Raw genomic sequence first — 21,698 nt, forward strand, 5'->3', positions numbered from 1 at the left:
TGCATTGACTGCACAAAATATATTTTCTTTAAAAACTTTTTACATGTTTAAAATAAAAGATTGTACATTTATTTCAAGTAAACATTATATTTAGATCTTATAGTGAGTAACTTTATAGATCAGAGTCAACATTTATCAGCTAACCTCTGCTTTTATTGCTTAAAACATTGATGCTATAATCTTTATGACATCTGTTAAAGGATACATCGGACGAAACCCTGTCTGACTCTGTTGGGCATTAATATATAAGTTAGAACATTAACAAAATCAACTTTGCCTTCATATGCATTATCCCGGTACATTAAATCGGTCTGTCTGGTATCCCATTTCAAGCAATTAGAGCGGTTATGACAACATATTTGAAAGTGGGCTAATTCGAGGAGAAACCTTGTGTGATATCTCACTACGGGTTTGATCCCCTCTGGCACTCGGCCCTTTAATGTAATATATTTCAGCAGTTCAGCAAACGAGAAGGATTTGGTGATTTCGAGATGGCACTACCATTAAGGGCTTGAAAGTCTCGCTATTAGAAGCCTAAAGGATATATGAGACCGCACGCAGGTCCCTCTGCCGTCTGCAGACATAAATGAAACGGTTGCCATGAAAGGCATATCATCATCTCACACCTCTGAAATGAAAATATGTGCGGCTCAATTAACCTGGCGTACATCAATAATTCAGACGCCCAGAGGAAAACATTCCTCCATTGCACCTCTCATGTGTAAGGTTTACCGTCCTCCCAGTCTGCCCCATGATCTCAAATACATTAATGGAATAATGAGAGACCGCAAGCTAAAGAAACAATTTTCCTAACTTCTAGCACATTGACTGTGCTGTTAATGTGTATACTGAATATACTTTTGAACATCTTTAAAGTTTAGATTCTCTACATTCACTAAAGAACAATATTCTTAATGAAACGATTCACTCAAAAATAAAACTCGAGATTCAAATTAAGACAAGAGACGGTTACCATGAACTGTGAATGTATGAATAAAGCTGTGTAAAGATGCATAAAAAATTCAGATTAAAACAAAATCATGACATCATTTTAATTTTCAGGTAAATAATTCCTGTTGTTCAATTAGTAGGGAATGGTGTTAGCAATGCATAAGTCATAGGTGCAATGCTGTCCTTCTGAAATCTTGTATCTACGGATTTTGTGATTTCTATTCTCTGCAATAAATCATTATTATTAGTCAACTTTTATGTTTGTCACTGGGTTTTGCAAATATCTAAGCAATACAAATATATAAGCGTGCGACTTTGACAACACACTATTTAACATTTTAAAAGTACAGTGTTCTTCCCATTTCCGGAAAAACATTTGGACATCCGTGGTTTAGGAAGGACACCGACAATATCCGAAATAATAACTGCCTTATGGTAAGTTTACCTCCTGTCAGTCAAAGACAAGATATTACGTTTATTTTTCCTCTAAATTTCTGAACCCCAACAAACGGAAAAAACTTTCCTATGATCTCTTTCTCAATACTTTTTTTCCACGATCATTTCTTTGAAGAAGCTTATCCAAACCTCGAAAGAGTTCTGCGCCGCGATCCATGCACACCGCAATATCTCCTCTCAGTCTCAACAGCCCGTATCTTAATTAAGCCGAATAAAATGAGCAGGCCCTGTTCCAGTTTCGACACACATGCAAATGGAACAAATATAGAAGCCTCATCCCAACATCATACATGCATGGGGATTGCGGTTCGCAAATAAATCGCTTCCCTACTGTAACAGACAACTTGTTTACTGATCCTGTTTGCACAAATTAGGATGAGAAAGCAAACATGACAACGTCAGCCTGTTGACCTACTAGACTGATTGGAATTAATGAGAATTCTCCTGCCGATTGCGTTGAAGTACCCACAATCCTCTATTCATCCTGACAAGATGAGAAACTAAGGGGGTTGGTGTCTGTCTTAAAAATTCTCGTTTGAAGCTCATTTCAATCCCTAATTTCTACCCAGTCACTGATAATATAAAACCCATACGGTTCTATACGGTTATTGGATGATATCACGCAATTCTTTTTTAATTGAAGTGACAAAAAGGTGGATTATGAGGCAAAGAAAGGAAAATTCACCCAAATGGAGAATTCAAGTCTGTTTTAAATGATGAATACTAACAGAAATAGGAGCCTGATTCTAAAGATGGGCCGGCGTGCGTGGGACAGGATTTAAAAAATGAACACACAAATATAAACATGTTTGAAATGGTTGTGGGAGTATCATTATCTATTCCCAAAAGCTTAATTCTTGTCATTTTCGGTGACGCCAGCAAAATAAAAGTAAGCCTCTCAGCCTCTTAGACACGAACTGTGAATGTGCTTCAATGCATCACAATCTACTTTTGTGTATTTCGTAGAATCTTACTTGCCACAAAAAGGCAAACAAGACCTACAGCAGAGCTGCTTGGGAGTGCGTCGGAGAGAGTTGTTTTATTCTCCGGTACGCTGCAGGCGGACGCATGCTCCATTGATGCCGCAATGTTTGCATGTGTTTTGCCTGTTTGTGCTCAGATTGATACGCGGTCTGATGCTTGGCTGAGCATCTACTGTTTCCAGCTAAAGTCAAATATGGTCAACTTCAGCCTTCAGTGTAAATGGAAATTTTTATCTCCGTGGTTCATGGGCCGTGGGCCGTCACGCTCCGCACCCTCTAGCATTGGTGTTTTTTTTTGCAGACCGCAGCTGGGGCAGAAGTAGGTTGTGTTTAGGATGTAACCTCTTTCTTAACAGAGCAATGCACTATCCATGTATCTTGACCTGAAGGTTAAGAGGAGCTGTCATCTAACATCTGCTATCTATCGGTCAACAGCCAAAAGAGTTCGGTAAAAGCATGTCGGTTGCATAAAATGTTCACAAACACTGACAGCAAAGACGCCGATTTTTTATATCTTATTACGAACAACTGTAATAATTCCATGTATTATAGAACCATTGTGTCTCTTATTTATTTCTCTTTACTGCAGTAACCGATGCCTAATTGTATGTAACAAGTGATACTTGAAAAATGCATCTGTGAATTAAACAGCTTAAAAAATGTGTAACATTCATATTATTTGAAACGTACCCATCTTGATTTATTACAACCCTTCATCAACATAATGAAAATTCTGTCATCATTTACAATCATTTGTGATTTTATTTCTTCTGCACAACACAAACGTAGAAATTTTGATAACCAAAAACCATGGGGCCTATTGACATCTACTGAAGGGACACAAAACCAATAGTGACCTCTATAACCAACATTTTTCAAAATATCTTCTTTTCTGTTCTGCAAAAGAAAGCCATGTCATACAGGTTTGCAAAGAGCGCGTATAAATAAGGACATAATTTTTATTTTGAACAAAACCATTCCTTGAAATATGATATATTTAAAACAATTATAAATTCACTAAAAGAAAGACATTCAATGCATTTAATGAATTGTGCAGTCCTAACTAAGAAAAAATGAAATAATTATCCAATTAGTAACCATTCAAACTACATAAATTTGCACAGCAGCGAAACTAAATTTGTTGCACTGATTCTTTTAGCAACAGTCTAACACAAACTTTATTTGTGCGGTCAACTGTGGAGCTTCATGGATATAAATGTGTCTTACCAAAATGTGTCAGAGACAAGAGAGACTGATGGCTTTAATATCACCTCCACCAGCTCAATTTGTACCAGGTTGCCTATGAAATGGCCAGTCTAATCACATTGCACCAAACCACAGTGTTTTATTGGCTCCCGGTCAAACTTTATGTGGGCGGCGCTCTGCGCGGTTGTCAAGTGCGCGTGAATGGCTTTATCTAAAGGACGCGTGGAATTACAAACAAACCGTCAGGCGCCTAAGCAGTTTTGAAAAACATAAAAACAAAAACGTGCGAGAGAGGCGCTTGACCTTATTAAAACACAGTAGTGGCCGTCTCTGAGGGAGGCTTGAACTCACTTTAACTGGAGCGAGTGGTTTGCATATTGTTTGAAAATCATCCAAACGCACCTGGCTGAGTGACTTCTCGTAAATGAAACAAAGCTTCTCTTTTGCATATTTATGGTGTGACATAAGCTCAGAGTATGTTTTTGTAATTTATTTAGTCAACATTTTTTAGTTTAATGCTAAAATTAACAATCAATACTACAAACAATTCACAAAAAACTGAGAAAATACAAAAACAAAGCTCGCAAAATATATACAAAGTGAACAAGAATCTGATACATTTAGGGAATTAAGACTTTCTGAAGAATGAAAGCTTTGTGGTAGACCTCCTAAAAACACTTCTGAGATTTATTTCTAATGTTGTGTTGCAACAAAGTTGTGTCCTTATTTATTTTTTGTAAATCTGGGCCATGCATTATTTATATATTTGTGGTGTAGTGCAAGCTGGCCCACATCAGAAATGATTAAAACCCTGAGGCAGCTTCACGCATTTACACCTGCTAAGAGTCACCCGCTGTTGTTTTCCAACACATTCCCAATCAAACAGAATGTTCATTTTTATTTTAGCTGTTGATGAGTTAAACCTCAGATATAATTGATATGTGTAACTTTATATAGATATTAGTAACATTATATATATGGTTGTTATTGTTAACATTCCTTGAAGCATAAGTTAACATGAACTAACAATGTTATTTTTTTACTTCCAAGTTCATGATTTCAGCATTACCGGATACATTTTTAAAACCGAAAATTGTATCTTTTTATATTTATAAATACACAGCAAACTTACAAGAACAATTTTATTTATGCGAACAAAGATCAACAAATGCTGATAACGATTTTTTTATTGTAAGTTTATGTTAGCTAATGCATTAGCTAATGTTAAAAATACAATCTTATTGTATTTCTCGTATGGCAAACTGGACATTAGGGAACATCCTTAATGTGTACGTATGTGAATTTTTTTTTTCCGGAAATCTCTTTGCATTAAGGCCATATGTACCTGTATTGTGGGTGGAGTGCGGTGTTTTCTCGTGGTGGTCGTGGACATGGTAGTGGTGGTCTCGATAAAGGTGGTGGACATCTCTGGGGGCAGGGCCGTGGTTCGGGCCGAACCTGCCGAGGGAATCTCTCCCACCAGGCGCACGCTTCCGTTGATTCTGATGTTGGGGTTGCCCTGAGCAGCCATGTTGAGCACTTTCAGGCCGTTGTAGTAGAATCCCGAGAGCTGGCCCTGGAACGGACGCTTGCGATCCGCACCACCAATTCTTATCGTAGCCTGGGTGTTGAATATCGTTAGCTGCCGCCCTGAGGATGCAAAGAAACATTAAGAATATTCATTGTCTTGGCTTCAGAGAAAACATCTCCTTCAGTAACATAATGAATAGCAGTCTAGTTCAATTAACCCACAACCGCAAGACAATGGCTGCGTTGGCTTACTCTAGCCTAATTTGCCATCTGAAATACTTCGAGTTATACTACCATGAGACGTGTCGTAAACATTCGCAGGGCCAGACAATAAACCGGAGCCATTACATCTCACTGAATGATTCTATCTACAAACCCATGATGGCTGCAGTCACTTTCACTGTAATTGTTTCTATAAGTAGAGAAACTTGATTTCTCAGGGACATGAAATAACTAAGATATAGGTTTGATTAAGATTTAAACGGTAGTGCTTTGTTACAGTTAAAAGGCTAATAAAAAATTCTACACCATTGATTTGACTGCAATGTTATATATAAGAGACTAACTTAAATGTGCAATTTCACTAGGTGTGGAAAACAATGCAGCAAGACAGATACCACAAAAGCTAAATAAATAAACAATTTCATCTGGTTAAATGAGTGCAAAAATCATCCCAACTACTTCTGAAATGATTACATAAATACATATTAATTTGATGGGTACTTCCAGTGATTATAATGAGCTGGACTCATGATGATATGCAATGAATGTCTGAAACAATTATCGTGCCGTCTCATTCATCTCATTCATGATCCTTCCAGTGCTTTACTGTAACAGCAGCCCTTGTTTTTTTCCATTTCTGTTCTATTTAAATTTATGACGCAATTAATTTGTTTTAACATTTAAAAACATTCATAAAAGCTTTACTAGGCCAATACATAATCATTGAACAATAACAATTTGATGTTTTAGTCTGACTTTAAGAACAAGACAAATATTTAAGAAACCCTTTCTTAGAAAGGGGAAAAGAAAAAGAATTTATAAAGAAGATTAAAGTTAATGCAAATGAACGCAAAAACGACATAAATGTAAATAAAAATAAATGTAACTTATAACAAAAGCAAAAGAAGAGAAAAAAACAGGGAGGAGTTACCTTTCTCCTGAAGCCACTCCTCTACGGGCCGGGCATATTTGAAAGGAATTTTCTTATTTGCCATTTGTATTCTCTCATTATCGCTGTTACCTTTGAAGTTTAAAAGACAGCAATTTGGACAATATTTAACAAGTTGTTTAAACACTTTTAGAGATATTTAGTCATGTAAATTTATGTGGTATTTCAACAAAAGTTCATTTTCATAGTCAAACAGTAGTTAATTTTATTTTCCTCTAGTAATCAAATGCTATTTAACTGAGAAGCTACTCAATCTTCTCTTGTAATTAAATCAGAGTTGACAAAAACATATTTATAATAAGAATACGGGTCCGTCTGCAAAAGACATGTTATGAAAGCAAGCAGATTAGCTGCCTGAGGTCAATCCATCTATCCATCAAAAGATGACAGTACGCGCTCGTTCATGCTTCACATAATTACATACACATTTCTCCGCTGATTGCTAACGATGCCGGTCGAAATGTGGCATTTTTCACACAGTAAATCACATCAACAGTCATAATCATATGGAAACACAGCCAATCGTGGATAAACAAGAACTAGACAGCAGCTGCTTCGGTTTCGAAAGCCACGGAAATGATACAGTCGTGAAAACATGTTTGATGAATGAGCCGGGACCAAGTTGAGATGCGTCTGTAGATGTTTGCTTTAGCGGCTGATATTCCATACCATTGGGGGTTAGCAGAGACACAACAGGAAGCATCAAAGGGGGGGTTTGGGTGTCATTTGAGGATGGGAGGCGAACAATGTCGTGCTGCTTCGACAACGACTTCAAGTGGCAAGGGTGTCGCACCACTGCGGGTTGTCACGAGAGCCAAATTTCAGGACTCTGTGGAGGGGTATGCGGGGAGGGGGGAACCCAAAGGGGGTCTGCATAACTGGCAGGGCTGTTTTCAGACAGCGGGAGGTACAACCAATATCCTCAAAGCCTAGAATTTGAGTCACACAAGCCCAATGGCGTGTGAGAGCTAAAGCAAAACACACAACAAAATTGAGTAAAGAGAAAACGGTTATTGCGAGGTGCTACAAAAGAGAGGATAAATAAGGTGTGTAGTTGAAGGGCCAGTTCACCCAAAAATGAAAATTTGGTCATTGTTTATTCAACTTCATGATGTTTAAATCTGTATATGACTCTGTGAAACACAAAAGAGGATATTTAGAGAAATGTTTCTGTGGTTCCATTACAAGAGAAGTCAATGGTGATCAGTGTTGTTAAGTTGCCAACGTTCATCAAAATATTATGTTTTGTATTCTGTATACAACATTAGTGCAGATTTGAAATGACATGAGGATGAGTAAATAATGTAAGAATTTCCATTTTTGGGTGACTTTCTGACAGGGTCACCCCTACCCGTGACCCAACCTGCAATCCTTATGTTACCGGCGCAAACCTTAAACCATGTGCCAGATCCTCAGATGGATGTCAGTAAGCGCTACTGTTGCAGGTGGTCCATGAAGGGCCCTTTTGGGACGCTAAGAGGTGTAGTGCACACAGAACAGATGGAGAGAACGACTGGGACACTTATTACCATCAAAAACAGGGAGTAAAGCAGACTGGGGGCCACGACCTCTCTCAAATTCACATTCACCACACACACATAGCTCACCCATTCACCATCCTCTCAGTACATTTTCAAGTGCCAAATTTAATTTTACCCCGATAAAAAAGTGTTTTGGGCCCTGAAGAGAGAAAAAACATGGACTGGTGTCATTCTGTCATGCAGTTATTAGTTGCTGCTCTGGAGTTTAGGCTGATGATGTATTTTATTAAAGACGGTCAGTGATCCATCATCACAGATGTTCAGAGCTCTGGCACGGTTATAGGAACCCTGGATGGTAAAAACAAATTCTCTGACTCAGAGAAGAACGCCTTTAGACAGAATATTTCTTCTTTCCACACCTGCACAACTCCTCGCTCCTTGCCAGACGATTTTCTTGTCACCTTCCCAGTTCGTCTCTCAATAAAACACCAAACAAAATTAAACTACGGAGAAGTCGTTTTTTCACTTATATATGTTCACTTAATCATCATATAAACTAAATGATCATATACCGCACTGCAAGTAAAATATTTTCGGAGCGTTATTGTAGTTTTGGGGTATGTGGGAGTAAGTATTGAGGGCTTCCTACATCACAGACATTTGTGGATTTGTGTCGCTTTGATCGAAAGGGTATAGAGGCCACGACATCTTTTCTCACTCCTGAGGACATGAAAAGCTCTTTGAAAATGAAACAGCGGCACGAGGTGTTAACATGGCACAGGATCACACGCTGCGGGGGAATTTTCCTCCTACTGTGATTAACTTTCACGAACACATGCACGAATGTGTGATATCTGCACATTTTAATTTCCTTTAATTCCAAATTAGCGGAGCCCTTAATTGTTTTGCAGTACCAGGAGTGCACGGAAAAAAAACGTGGCGTTACATTTAAAATGTATGAGATGTTTCATAGAAATGGTTATATTTTTGTATAATTCAGTGTGATGAGGGCATCTCCCTCTCCATGGAAGAGACTACTAATAACAACTCAAAATAATTCATGAGAACATCCTCATGATTGTGAACATATTCCCGCTGTAATCCTGCAATGCTGCGTACACTCGTTTTTTCTGCAGCGTGATGAATTATTATGGAGCATAAACGCTGAAAACAAATATAGCCTATTGCACAAAACACTTTCCGTTTTCAAGTATTATTAAAGCCACCAATAAATAAATAAATCACATAAAGACTATTGTGTTGTGTTGCCCAGTGACAGATTATTTCCATTGTGTCTCTCCTCTAGGCAACTATTGCCTAATCCAAAAATATACAGTTTAAGAACCACGCTTACAGAAAAGTATTTGAAAACACTGCTTTTTTGGACATGCTACAGTTATGTTGATTAATTTATGTAGTTAATATACCGAACATGTGTCCTTAGTTCTGACATAAATTTTGAAAAATGTTAGAAAACTGTAGAAAGTAAGAAAACATGAACACTCATATGTTTAATTTAAAATAGCACAAGAGAGCTTTATCTTCGTGTTAGTTTTGTTTCGAAATTTTTGCGGCACATTTGTCAACTACCCCTATATCCAAAGAAAAAGTCACAGTCGTAGTTCCAGAATCATTTCACACGGAGACCAATATAATTTTGAAAGATAATTTATCTGGTTTAATTTGGAAATTTAAAACACTTGCCACCTGGGCCCTGCTTCTCTCTAGCTAACTCTTCTTACATTTGGCTTGTGTCTCAATCGAAAGAGCCTTTCTGCACATTATCTCGCTCTGAACACATTCCCAAATAAGAAATGTGACTCCGGAGGATCGTCCCTCAGTCTCGAGGAGACAATGAGAGTGGGAACGTTTATCCGGCCATCCTTGGTGGTTTCATTTAATCGCGGGATTAGAAAGACAGCTCATATTGAAAGCTTATCTCCTTCCCCCTCTGGAGAGATTTATAAGGGCAACAGATTTTGTTTTTGATACTAGTAATTGTATTTGGCTCATAGGGTACACGAGTATCTGTTTCGCACGTAGGAAACCTGCCTCGAAACTATTCCTGATAAAAGCTTATTTTCTTTGTCAAAAACGCAATCTTGTCTTTTTGTTTTGAGAGATAATTGCCTTCGTGTGGCCCAGTCAAGCATCACGAGGGTCCTTCCATCAATATTTCCACACTCAAGACTAAGGGTTCCTTATCATAATTTGCACATTTTATGATAAGAGATGCTCGGTCTTTCTGAATGTGGACATTTTGAAGGAATACACGTCGATTGGATTTGATGAACTTAACTGGACTGCATGTAGATACTGCGATGGGACGTTTTCTGATAAGTAACTGCTACAGGACATGATCAAATCTTTGCAGACATTATGTTGCGTTTTTTCTTCTTTAAACAGAAGGCTCCTTAGTGCCGTATGGTACAGAAACTGCTTCTAAAGAAAAACATTTTAGGTCATCCGATTTGTGTCCTCAAATGAAAAAAGAAAAGGGTCTCATTTATATTAACAGCTATGACAAATAAAAGCAATCTCTGTAAAACAGAAGATAATGGAGCCATTCTGAGCAGGTGGGGCTATTTTACCGCAATTTACTGCAAGAACTTGTTTTTCACCAGCAATAAGCCAACAAACCTCAATATCAGACGGAAAAGCTCCGAATGGTTTAACAGACCAAAATCATTACGTGAGCCCATTTGTCGACATCCAGACATTAGCATTAAAGTGAAGTGACATGTTACATGTATTTGAGGAGCATTATAATTTCGATCTGCTATAGCGTTTCTGGAGCAGTGCCATATAGGACCCTACAGCATCATTTCTAAGGTTGCTTTAGTAACCACAGGCATGAAACAGCGTGAGGTAAGCACACATGATTATACCTGTAAGCGCAAACCAATACATTTCCCAACCACACGCAATAGGGGGCTTTTACTGCCTTTAAAAAAACCTTAATGGCTCCGCACTTAATACATTCAAAAAGTTACTTGCATTAAACTGCACAGAAGTTCTCTCAGAAGAAAAACAGGTGTTTTTTTATTCATATATATAATTGTATCAAACTGTTACAACAGAGACTAGTTGCTTTTTAGTCATGAGCAAGAGCGTCTTGGTGGAGGAAGCAGGATGAACAATTCTCAGAAGTGCTCGCATGAAGAGACAGAAAATAAGTATCTACCGACTGCGCTGATGGCACCAAAATGATACACTGATTTGACTGAACTATGGCGGTCTGAACCGCTGTCAGTGCTACCGCATAACAGCAGGACCCACTGCACGTGTAATCGTCTACCATTTTCCCCACCGTGATTGGCTATTACCTAGCCTAGGTCGGAGCTTCCAAAGACGATGGAGGGTCATCAAAAAGCCCCTGCACAGTCGCACAGAATGAAGAATCACCTATTTTATGCACACGCGCACAAAGATATGTAGATATGGACACACACTGTTGAGCCATCATGTTGTGTACACGTGTGTCAGAAACGATATAACTCCCCTGTGGTCCTTTGTATAACCCCTGTCCTACGAATACGCTTGTCTCCCGGACATGGCGTCAAGTTCCCGGGTGATTGACACACACTGACATCCTGCCAAACTGAATGTGTGGGACTGTGCGGCTTTGCAGACGTAGTCTGATTTAGTATCATTCAATTTAGTCTGCTTTGTGTAAAGATCTGGATAAAGATGTTTTTTTTGGATTAACAGTAAATAAAATGATATCTGTTTAACAAATTTAGTCTATGATTGCATCTAAAGAGAATATATAATTTAATACTACGCCGCCACAAATATTAATCATATTTTTTAACTCTGCAGCTTTTAAACACAATTTTAAGTGGAAAAGCAATGTGATGTTTGCGATGCCATTTATGTATTTGGCAGTAACTTTGATTTACAGCAGAATATATCCAAGCTATACATTTTTTAGGAGGTGTATCTGTTAGCAATGGAGCCTATAAACTTAACATTTTATGATGCTCTACACACCACTGAACTGTATTTCTGCTTGGCCATTTCCGGAAGTGTAAATTCGTATAAAGTTTTGCTCTTGTACATACAGATTATATTTAACACAACCACCGTTCCCCTGCAAATAAAAATTGTTGTGCGAAACTAGAGGTGTGACGAGATCTGATGGCACGAGATCTTCCGAGATTAGACGTGAACACAATATCCTCAGCAATTAGCATGATGGAGTGCTGGGCTCGAAATTGCAACACAGTCACATATGCTCCCTTAATTTTACCTGTAGGACCTCAAAATATATTTGGGAGATTGTAGTGAGTGCACATTTTGTTGTGTTGCGACCTGTTTCATGACTGTACAGAACCGCAGCGGACTGTACAATAAGTAGAGAATAGCAATTGAGTTCACATTACGTTATTTTAAATACATGCACAGGCAAACCTCTTCAAAAACGGACCATATTTCTCTTACATATGTGCAATGTTATTATAAGACATGTTGTGTTTATGTAGTTTTAACTGTTACTCTGAAGGCAATGAGGGTTCAGTCAGTGGAGGAAGGAGGATTGACTGTTTGATATGATCACCTACTTTGCTAACATTAGCACTTTGCAAAAGAAAATAGAGAAAACAACAACAGCTCTTTACTAAAACCTTCAACTGTTAAGAAAACAAAGCATAATCTTTGTGCAATTACAGCCTGTCAGTTGAGTTTATGACAAAACATTTAGCAGTTTTTCCATTATGCATAATATACAGCACAGTAATTCATTTCAATAGAAATTTAATTTGTCTCATAAAGTACAAGATGATTTTATAATGCCTAAATTTTTTGTATTTTGTGTTTTTTAGGTGAATAAAATACTTTTCCCCCTATATATTTCATCAATGAGGATTTCTTTAAAAAGTCTGAAAATCTCGTCTTGTTATCGTGAACTCAGTCTTGTGTCATGGGATAAGTGTCTCCTCACACCCCTAATAGTTACAGTATGTTTATTATATTGCATTGCTGTCAATAGATCCACCAATAAATTACACAGTAGTCCTTTGAAAATGAAGCCAAACATGATGATTTAAAAAAAAATACTTTTCAATTTTGGGCCAGCTGCATTTATTTTACACATATAAATTTCCTATTTTTCTGAACATTATTCCCATTGCCTTTCAGATTCTGCTTATGATTCTACGTTCCTTTCAAGCACAAAAACATCCGAGTTCTGTGAATGAAAGTAAAAATGATTGAGTTTCTATCTCCAAATCGTGTTTTGTTGTAACTAATGTAATGAACTCTAACAGCATCTCTGCTGTATTGTTTCAGTGATCCTTGTCGATGATCAACCATGATCAGAGATCCCGAACAAGAGAATGACATGAGCAGCTTTTCAAACATCTCTCAATCTACCAAGAGTGATTATATGAAAGTTCAAAGAACAAAACTACAAATCTCTCTAGATATCCACATAACTCACAGCTATTAGGAGAAACGTTTGAGTGATGCATTTCAACAAAGGAATCAAGCCTCCATCTGTTTACTCTTTAAAATCCTTTCTAAATGCAAAAACTCATTAAATCTATTATTTTTCAGGTTCTTTCAATAGAGACGTGGGTTCAGTCAGTTGACACAGCACTTTACTAAACCATAAAGGAGGTTGATAAACCTCTTTTATCTTCGTCTGAATTAAACAAGTGTATTTTAATGCTAATCTATGTGCTTCTAATAACATACAAATTAAATCAAATTCATAGTAAAACCCAATGCTATTCACAAACATGTTCTTGCATGCAAATGTGGTAAGACTAACAGTATCAACCCTGGATAATTCCTCATAAGACTAAGCATCGGCTATGTTCTAAATATAACGTCTTACGGCTTGCATTTGTTCGTCCATGCTAGAGGTACAGCTTTGAAAAGAAACTGCTTATCTGTCACTTGCAGTAAGTTAGGAAACTGAATTTCCACTCTATAAGTCCATTATATGGCGAAGTGAAACGGTCGAGAGAAGATTGTGCTGATTTTCAACTCCAGATTGCAAGCGCTAACCTAAATACAAAAATCGTCAAATTCCCCCTCAGCATTTTCTGGAAAAATCCAGGCAAATCCAGGCACATCCGTGCCTACCACCAATAAGTCACACTAGCATGGAAGTAGCTTTGTTATTGCTTACTCATATTCGTTAGCCGTTACCGGAGGGTGAGCGAATTGTATTAGCACACTTGGCTCAAGTCAGGTGAATGGACAAGCACAGCACAATTTATTCTCAAAGTGACGGCTGGCGTAAAGTTCTCTGAGTATTCTGCACATGGCCTCGGGGTGCGTTGTAATGACACTCATAAGCTTTAGGTGCCTGTGCTCGTGGCCCTGTAGACATCTCAGCTTGACCCCTCGGGACCCATGGGAGATAAATAGAGTGCGCTTGAAAGATACAATGTGCTTCCTTGGCCTCTCTATTTGTATGTGCTTAGCACAGCAAGGTTATGTTTAATAACTTGGCAAAAGCATAGCTCTGGAAACAATGCAGTAAAAAAATACTTCCGTAGATCAACTGGTAAAGCACGGCGCTGGCAACGGCAAGGTCAGGGGTTCAAACAAACGTATTGATAAAATGTAAAACATGAATCGCTTTGAATAAAAGTGTAAATGTAAAACACTTCTAGTAGTTCAACGGAGACCATTAAATTAATTTCAGTTCTTCAGTGGTTCAAAGTTGATTCCATGGTCTTTGTCTCTAAACGTCTGTGTAGAACTATGTTCTTTGCATATTCGGCATATTGCAGTTCAATATATAATATATGGCGGGTCTTAGAAATTTGAAAGCTTGACTTTACAACTACTATTTATGGCTTGGGCTACTTCTATGGAGTTATTCGACTAGCACAGATGTGAGAGAGAGAGAGAGAGAGAGAGAGAGAGAGAGAGAAATAGCCCTTCAAGATGTTCGGTAAGAGACGTGTCTTCCATAAATATTAAGTAATTTAAATAAAAAGTAAATTAGCAACTTTTCTTAGCGGGATCTTTTTATGGTCATTTTGCTGTATGGCTATTAGTAATAATTTAGGATAATTGACAAAGTGGTATAAAACTATAATACGGTCAACTGCAGTATAATAAGAAAAGAAAACGCAGATGTTTGATGTGGTTCAATGCTTTACATCCCATTTAACCTTTAAATCGAATAAAAAACATCACGCCACTGTACCACAACATATGAGTTATGAGAACAGAGCCTTTGTTAAACACACCGCGACATCTCAAATCCGCAGATGATATTTCTTCATCAATGTCCCGACAAGTTCAAATTGAAAAATCAAACATTACGAAGAAATCGGAGCAAAAGCAAAGAGCAGGTTGCCATGAGGGGACATCTGTCTTCAGGCGTAATCATATCCAATTCGCAGGTGGCCGTGTGCATACATAAATATTTTATTATCATGTTGAAACTTTGGCAGAGAAAGAAAATTTTGCTGACATTTAAATAGAAGTGTAACACAACTGTGCCACCTATAAATCAAAATGAAATATTTCCTCGGCTCTTATGTCTGTCTGGTGCAAATGGCCGTGCAGGCAAAAATGAAACTTTAGACCTAAAAACACATGCGGGCACTGACTTCTGTATAATGCATCCATATGCATCCACAGCCACACGCTGGTCTGTTTTCATGCCTAATATCATTCATATAAATGGCAGACTGATAAATAGATGCATTAGTAGAGCTGGCCGCATAAAATGGGTTTGTACAGTGCCGTCAGGAACAAAAACGATGCCCTGAGATGCTTGAGCTTAAAAAGATGGAAAGACTTTCATAATAGACGAGAAAAAATACCACGTGCCATATATGCATACGCTTTGCATATATAAAGGCATGTTTCACAAAAAGGTACAGAACTTCACAATTTTCCCTCGCAGGGTGAAATCTCTTTAAAAACTGTCGAACCCGAGTGAAAACTCTATAAAATAACTTTTTAATAGTCTGGCGGTGAAAGAACAGCACAGAATTGATTGGCTGATTCAATGAGTACAGTCAGGTAATGCTGTAATATGCAGGTAATGATGTTCTCCTGCAGATAATAGCTGGTTTAAAGCTGCAGGTGCAGATCTTAAAGGGTTAGTTCACCCCATAAATATTTACTCATTCTATTGTCATTTCAAACCTGTGTGACTAACTTTATTCTGCAGAACACGAAAGAAGATATTTTCATGAACCATAATTCGGTAACCAGCATTCTTAAAAATATCTTCTTTTTGTGTTCTGCAAAAAAAAATCACTTCATCAATTATTCTAAAAAGATTTTAGAAAGGAAAAAAATAAAAAAATATATTTTTAGTCACACAAAAAGCACCAAATTGAAGAGGCTTGTATATAGGATGTGTTGTGTGTGGTGTCCACCTCGCCAATGGTTTCCAAAGAAACCCACATATCAGCGCTGTCATTTGTCAGCCATGTGAGTTCATTGTGAGAGTTACCCAATTAAGCTGGTTGAAAAAGGGAAGGCTCGGTCCACCGGCCAACTGTTTGTGACAAAGGCACACACAGGATGGTTGAAAATACACTACAGGGTCACTTGGGAGACAGAACGACTTTACAAATAGCTCCCAAGCAGTTGCTGTCCAGTTCTGTGTATTGTCCATATATCTTCTTGATGTTAAAGCCAAAGGTTGAAACGGTGGGGGAGAGGTCTTACCTGAGGGGAAGTGCTCGTTGATGGCCCAGTTGTCCACCTGAAGTGTGGCATTGCCCCCATTTCTGGTGAAGCGCACTACATGGTACTTGCCGTCATTTACTGCCATACTGCTCTCCTGCACGATGATGTCAACCGTTCCGATGTTGAATATGACTCCAATTTTGCCTTGCTCCTGGAAACACAACAAGGACGAACTCGGTTTTAGTTATGCCAACAAGATCTACACCCATTTACAATGAATAAGTGCATAATATGCCGGCAGTATTGCAAAGGTCATGGGTTCTACTACAAACGGTGTGTGTATCAATTTGGATTAAAGCAACATGCAATACAGGCTGCATGTATTTATCAATATTTGGCCACGTTTAGATATTTTGGTCATTTTACTTGAATTCACTCTTTGTTCCAGCTCGAATCCAGATTGACATTGAGAAGGTACGTTTTATATATTTAGATTCAGTTTTAACATTTGCCCTTGAAATCTGCTGCCTATTGTTCTACTTTCGTCCCAGAGAGATCCTGAATAATCTATTAGCATTAGTAACCCCTGATAAACTTGTCCGCTTGATAAAAAGTATTCATCAGCCATTAGCACCCTCCCCATTTTAGGGGTGAGGAATCAGGGACATTGATTTAAATAATGCAGGGAAAGTGAACTAAATCAATAGCGTTAGCTAAAACAGAGACAGAGATAAGAATGATTAATGAACAGAAAGGTGCCGAGTGTTTGCCCTCGCAGATCCAAGAGGCTACATGCAAATGTTGCGGAAAAGATTCTCACTATAAATTAATTAGCTCATCCTCGACCAGACATGACAAAGCAGGAAACAACGGGGAAATAATATCCATAAATATAGATAAACGTGAATTATAAATGTGCAAAGTACATTCATAATAAAACATCTTGAACATTGCAAATTAAAAATAAGTTTCCATATAGACTGTTTAGAAAATGACTGAAACTATCCAAAACTCACTAATATACTTATTTGTTTTAATGTGTTTCAAAGCATTCAACAGGAAAATGTCGCATAATAAAACACAGGCTAACCCATCATCATTTCTGTAATCATTTTGTGTTTCTTTTCTCTACATTAGTTTCATCCTCCACAACGCAATTTCTCTTTCCTCTCCATATCCTTCAGGGTTGCATTGATATATTTTGTGGTTAAGTTAAACCAATTCTGCCGTTGTTCTTATCTGATGCAGCATGGAAAATGACGACAGATGATAAATTGTATCAAGGGAGATGTTTATCACCATGCAGTGCATTTATCACAACAAGATCTCTGCGAGCGAATTCTGGGCCAGTCTTCTCAAGTTCATTTGGAAGACTTTGCTTAATACTGAGATGGCCTTTCTTTATTAAAAATGATTTCTGGAGTTATGAGATTATTGTGCATCATTTGTGCATTGATATGTAAACATACCATTAAACCCAAAAGAATCCTAAATTTGAACTGGAATTGAAAGAAATATACAGATTGTAATTGCATGTAAATTGAACACAGTTAAAAAACTAAGGTCTCTTTTGGGTTAAAACAATACAGACATATTTCTAATTGAAAATTAGTTTAGTTTAAACTTCATCACCCAAAGTGAAAGTAAAAAGTGACATGAAAATATAAGGAAAGATAGAGCATTGTGAGAAACACCAGTTTTTATTGCTATATTGTACATATCTCTTTATAAATGTATTTACAGAGATATTCATAACCTTGACAGTGTGTGGTAGGGAATTTAATGAAGTGTTTGCGTTCAATGATACTTGAAGTCCTCTGAGAGCATCTTTAGAGGAAGAAGGATTGTGTGTTACTGTAACCCTGCCTGTCTTCCTGTGAGAAAAGCTACAGAAAACATATCTCTGTCCCTTTATAAAATATTAATGAGATGAAAATGAGTCAAAACACATAAAGAGCAATTTGCTAAACCTTTTCCACAGACGTGCGCAGACGCGCAGAGCTGTGAAATATCCAAGCGCTCTGCCACTTTTAGCCTGCGAAAGCTCCTGCTGTATTACTTGTTTGATCACAGAAACACTCTTTTACATTTAGCATCAAAGACTTCGCTGTAAGTGTCTCTCTCTTCATCCATCACAACCTCTTTCCACGTTCGTTTCCAATACTGCTGTGCTTGTATCTGGGAGGGTAAAAGGACGAATAAACTCTCACTCTTTCCGAGCAAGTGATACATGAAAGGAAATAGTCTGTCACACGCAATATTGAGCCGCACGCCGGCACTGCACACAGGGACTGTGTGCAAATAAAGCACATGCTATGTGTGATTTCTATTATAACTTTCTCATATATTTCAATATGGTGAGATAAGCTGTGGATAGAATATAGAACCATCTGGGCTATTGGAAAAAAACACTGAAATATATTTCAGTGGAGGAAAAGTATAAGTAAACGGAGTAAATATAAGGTAGATGAAGAATATTTGAGAGACTGCTGTTGCTTTCTATGGAATGAAGTTTTCATTCAAAAGTGCACATTTATGCTCTCAGCCTTGTACTGCCAAATATCCGACTCAGCTGCAGACGCGGTGAAAAATGATTGGCACATCCAATTATTCATTGTGTATTTGAAATGGAATAGGGCATAACCACTGATTGCCAGAAAGAGTTTGAAACAATGGGCCGCATAATGATTTTGTAAGCAAAAAATAAATACATACAATTAGACGGAGAGAGAAAGAGAGAGAGAGGAAGAGAGAGAGGGAGAAAAAAAACTGTATAAATGCTGGAGCTTGAACGAAGGCCTTATATTATAGGGTTTGGATATACACAATGGGGTAAATTTATAAAATATTTAATGTATATTAAGTAAGCATTACTTATTTTAAAATATACAAATTATACAAAATAAATAGTAGGCCTTCATATTTATAGGGGTATTTACCCCAAAAATGAAAATTCTGTCATCATTTGTTCACGCTCAGGTTGTTTCCAAACTTGTATAAATTTCTTTGTTCCGCTAATCCCAAAGCAAGATATTTGGAACAATGTCAGTAACCAAACATCTCCCATTGACTATAGTATTTATTTTCCCTACTATAAGACTATATGGGGGATGAGATCTGTTCACAATCTGAGTAAATGATGACCAAAATGATTTTTGAACTATCCCTTTAAGATTCTGCATTATTTTTAAGTTAAAAGATAAGACAATTTGTGCAAGCCCTTCTACAAAAGATGTCAGAGTTTTGGACTCCACGGTATTAGTAATTTTTAACGATTAAGCAATTTATTTGTTAAAAATACCTTTTGTACCTTTAATATGTTAATCCCTTTTAGTATTCAGTCAAATAAAAAAAACATATTAATATTATTTACGTATCTCCTTTTATTTATATTGGTTGGTGTTCGTATAATATATACCACCCAATATAAATATATATATTATACTTGGTTTGATAATAACCCACTGAATAGCATGCATTAAATTGATGCCGGTAATCCTACAACTAAACCCAATTCATGTCTTTCATAATTGAATAACCCTGTTTTTCCATTAAGCCACTTCATTTGTTTTGGTTTTAACCTCTATCAAAATATCATAATGCATCATTCCGAAATGGCTTTCAGGAAAAATAAACAACAATATCTCAAGTAATGAATGACAGCAGTGGAACAAAGTGCTGTCTTATTTGTATTCCAGGAGATGGTTCGAGTCACTCCAGAATGCAGACTCAAATCATTACAGCCATCAATTCTGTTGCTCTTGCGTTTCTCTTCTGTGTGAACGGGCCTGGCCCACTGTATCACCTGGACAAATTGATGAGGGTTTAAAAGATGAACTCTCTCTCTCTGTGAGTGGCCGTCTGTGGTGAGCTGATAAGGAAAGACGCCCCTCAATTGGTAGTAAAGAGAAAATGGAAGTGACAATTTTTCGTAGCTGATTGTTTCATCAATATAAGAGTCGATATTTTCCGCATAGCGTGGGATGTTTTCTTTAACAACTTCATTACTTTCCATTTAATCGTCTGTTTACAGGATGTGTAGGCTAAAAGATGGAAACTGGAATTATACGATAGCTGATAGACACCATTAATAAATTAAAGATTATCAGGAGTAAACAGAATAGTCACAGAATTACAACGTCGCTTATATTTTAAAGGATAATAGATAATGCTCAGTGAGCAATTTTACACTGTGGTGTCATTGAAGTATATAAGTGAATGTGAATTGTATTGAAACATGAGAAGTCCCAACACCCTCAGTGTAAACAATTAGAAATTAGATACAGGTGTGAAATTACTATACTGTACATGTCCACCATTGAAGTCATAAGTCTCTTAAAATAGAAAAGAATTACAGGGTAAAATGGTTAACATATTCTGAATTAAAATTTGGTATTATACTGATAGTTAAGTGTTGTTCTCATCCAATATATTTCTACTGGTCCCAAAAAAGTTACTTAAACTTAAACATACTTACACATACAGTTTTACCCCAATATTTTCCTTTCCATTAAATTAGTTTAATAAAATATTTCCAATGGACTGATTAAAAAACACAAATTTTCTGGTAGCTGGGGTGCCAGAAAAATATTGTAATTTTTTTCATTTTTCATTTTTTCATTTTTCATGTAAAATGACATGATTTTATGTTTATGCTTTTTTCATTCATTTGACAGTTTTTATTATTTCAAAAATGTTAAAATAATCTGTGAAATTTGTAAAAAAAATCTGTAAAAAAATGTTGCAGTGTAAATTAAATAAAATAAAGGTGGAAATAATACACGAAAGTATAATACATGTAAGACACAAAATACACTTCCACATATATTCAAAAGCATATATATGACGTTTTGTTGGTCACACAAATTAGACGGTCATGAAAAAACATTTCCGGATTTGAACATACCACCTTATTAAACACATCACAATCAAAATTCTGTCTTCAAGGAGCTAAACAATATATATGAATTTATTCAACGGAACAGTTAAGAAACTGCTGACCCCTATCACGCAAACCTAACAAATTACTCTACAAACATTCTCACTGCAACTACCAACACAATGAACATTTTCCGCAGCCTTTCAATTAGGATTGCTGATGTAAACCAAATCTCAAGGGAGCCTGGTGTCCGTGGTACATCTGTGTTGAAGAGCTGCTGTGTTTCCACATGAGTTTATAGAGATATCAAACATGTTGATGAGGCAGAAAGCGCTCTTTAATTCACTGCTAGCTGCCGATTTGCCTGCCAAGACTATCGGGTCCACAAAACACAGACAGCTGCCACACAATACTTAATCTACCCAGAA

At 37.2% G+C, this 21,698-nt stretch overlaps 1 protein-coding gene across 21 annotated transcripts in view; it reads right to left on the reverse strand.

Moving 5' to 3' along the window:
- The window catches only part of nrxn3a (neurexin 3a), a 224,413-nt gene that overhangs the window by 23,362 nt on the left and 179,353 nt on the right, over positions 1-21,698 (reverse strand). For all 21 annotated transcript variants that reach the window (XR_008909167.1, XR_008909166.1, XR_008909165.1 and 18 more), the window contains 3 exons: positions 16,431-16,602; positions 6,280-6,369; positions 4,942-5,246 (listed from right to left, as the gene is read on the reverse strand). Coding sequence is in view for 17 of the 21 variants with exons in the window: in XM_056768558.1 (XP_056624536.1) it covers positions 4,942-5,246; positions 6,280-6,369; positions 16,431-16,602 (567 nt within the window). In the remaining 4 variants the exon portion in view is untranslated. The remainder of the gene's footprint in view (positions 1-4,941; positions 5,247-6,279; positions 6,370-16,430; positions 16,603-21,698) is intronic.

The sequence above is a fragment of the Triplophysa dalaica genome, chromosome 15 (genome assembly GCF_015846415.1).
Source record: "Triplophysa dalaica isolate WHDGS20190420 chromosome 15, ASM1584641v1, whole genome shotgun sequence".
Taxonomy (NCBI): domain Eukaryota; kingdom Metazoa; phylum Chordata; class Actinopteri; order Cypriniformes; family Nemacheilidae; genus Triplophysa; species Triplophysa dalaica.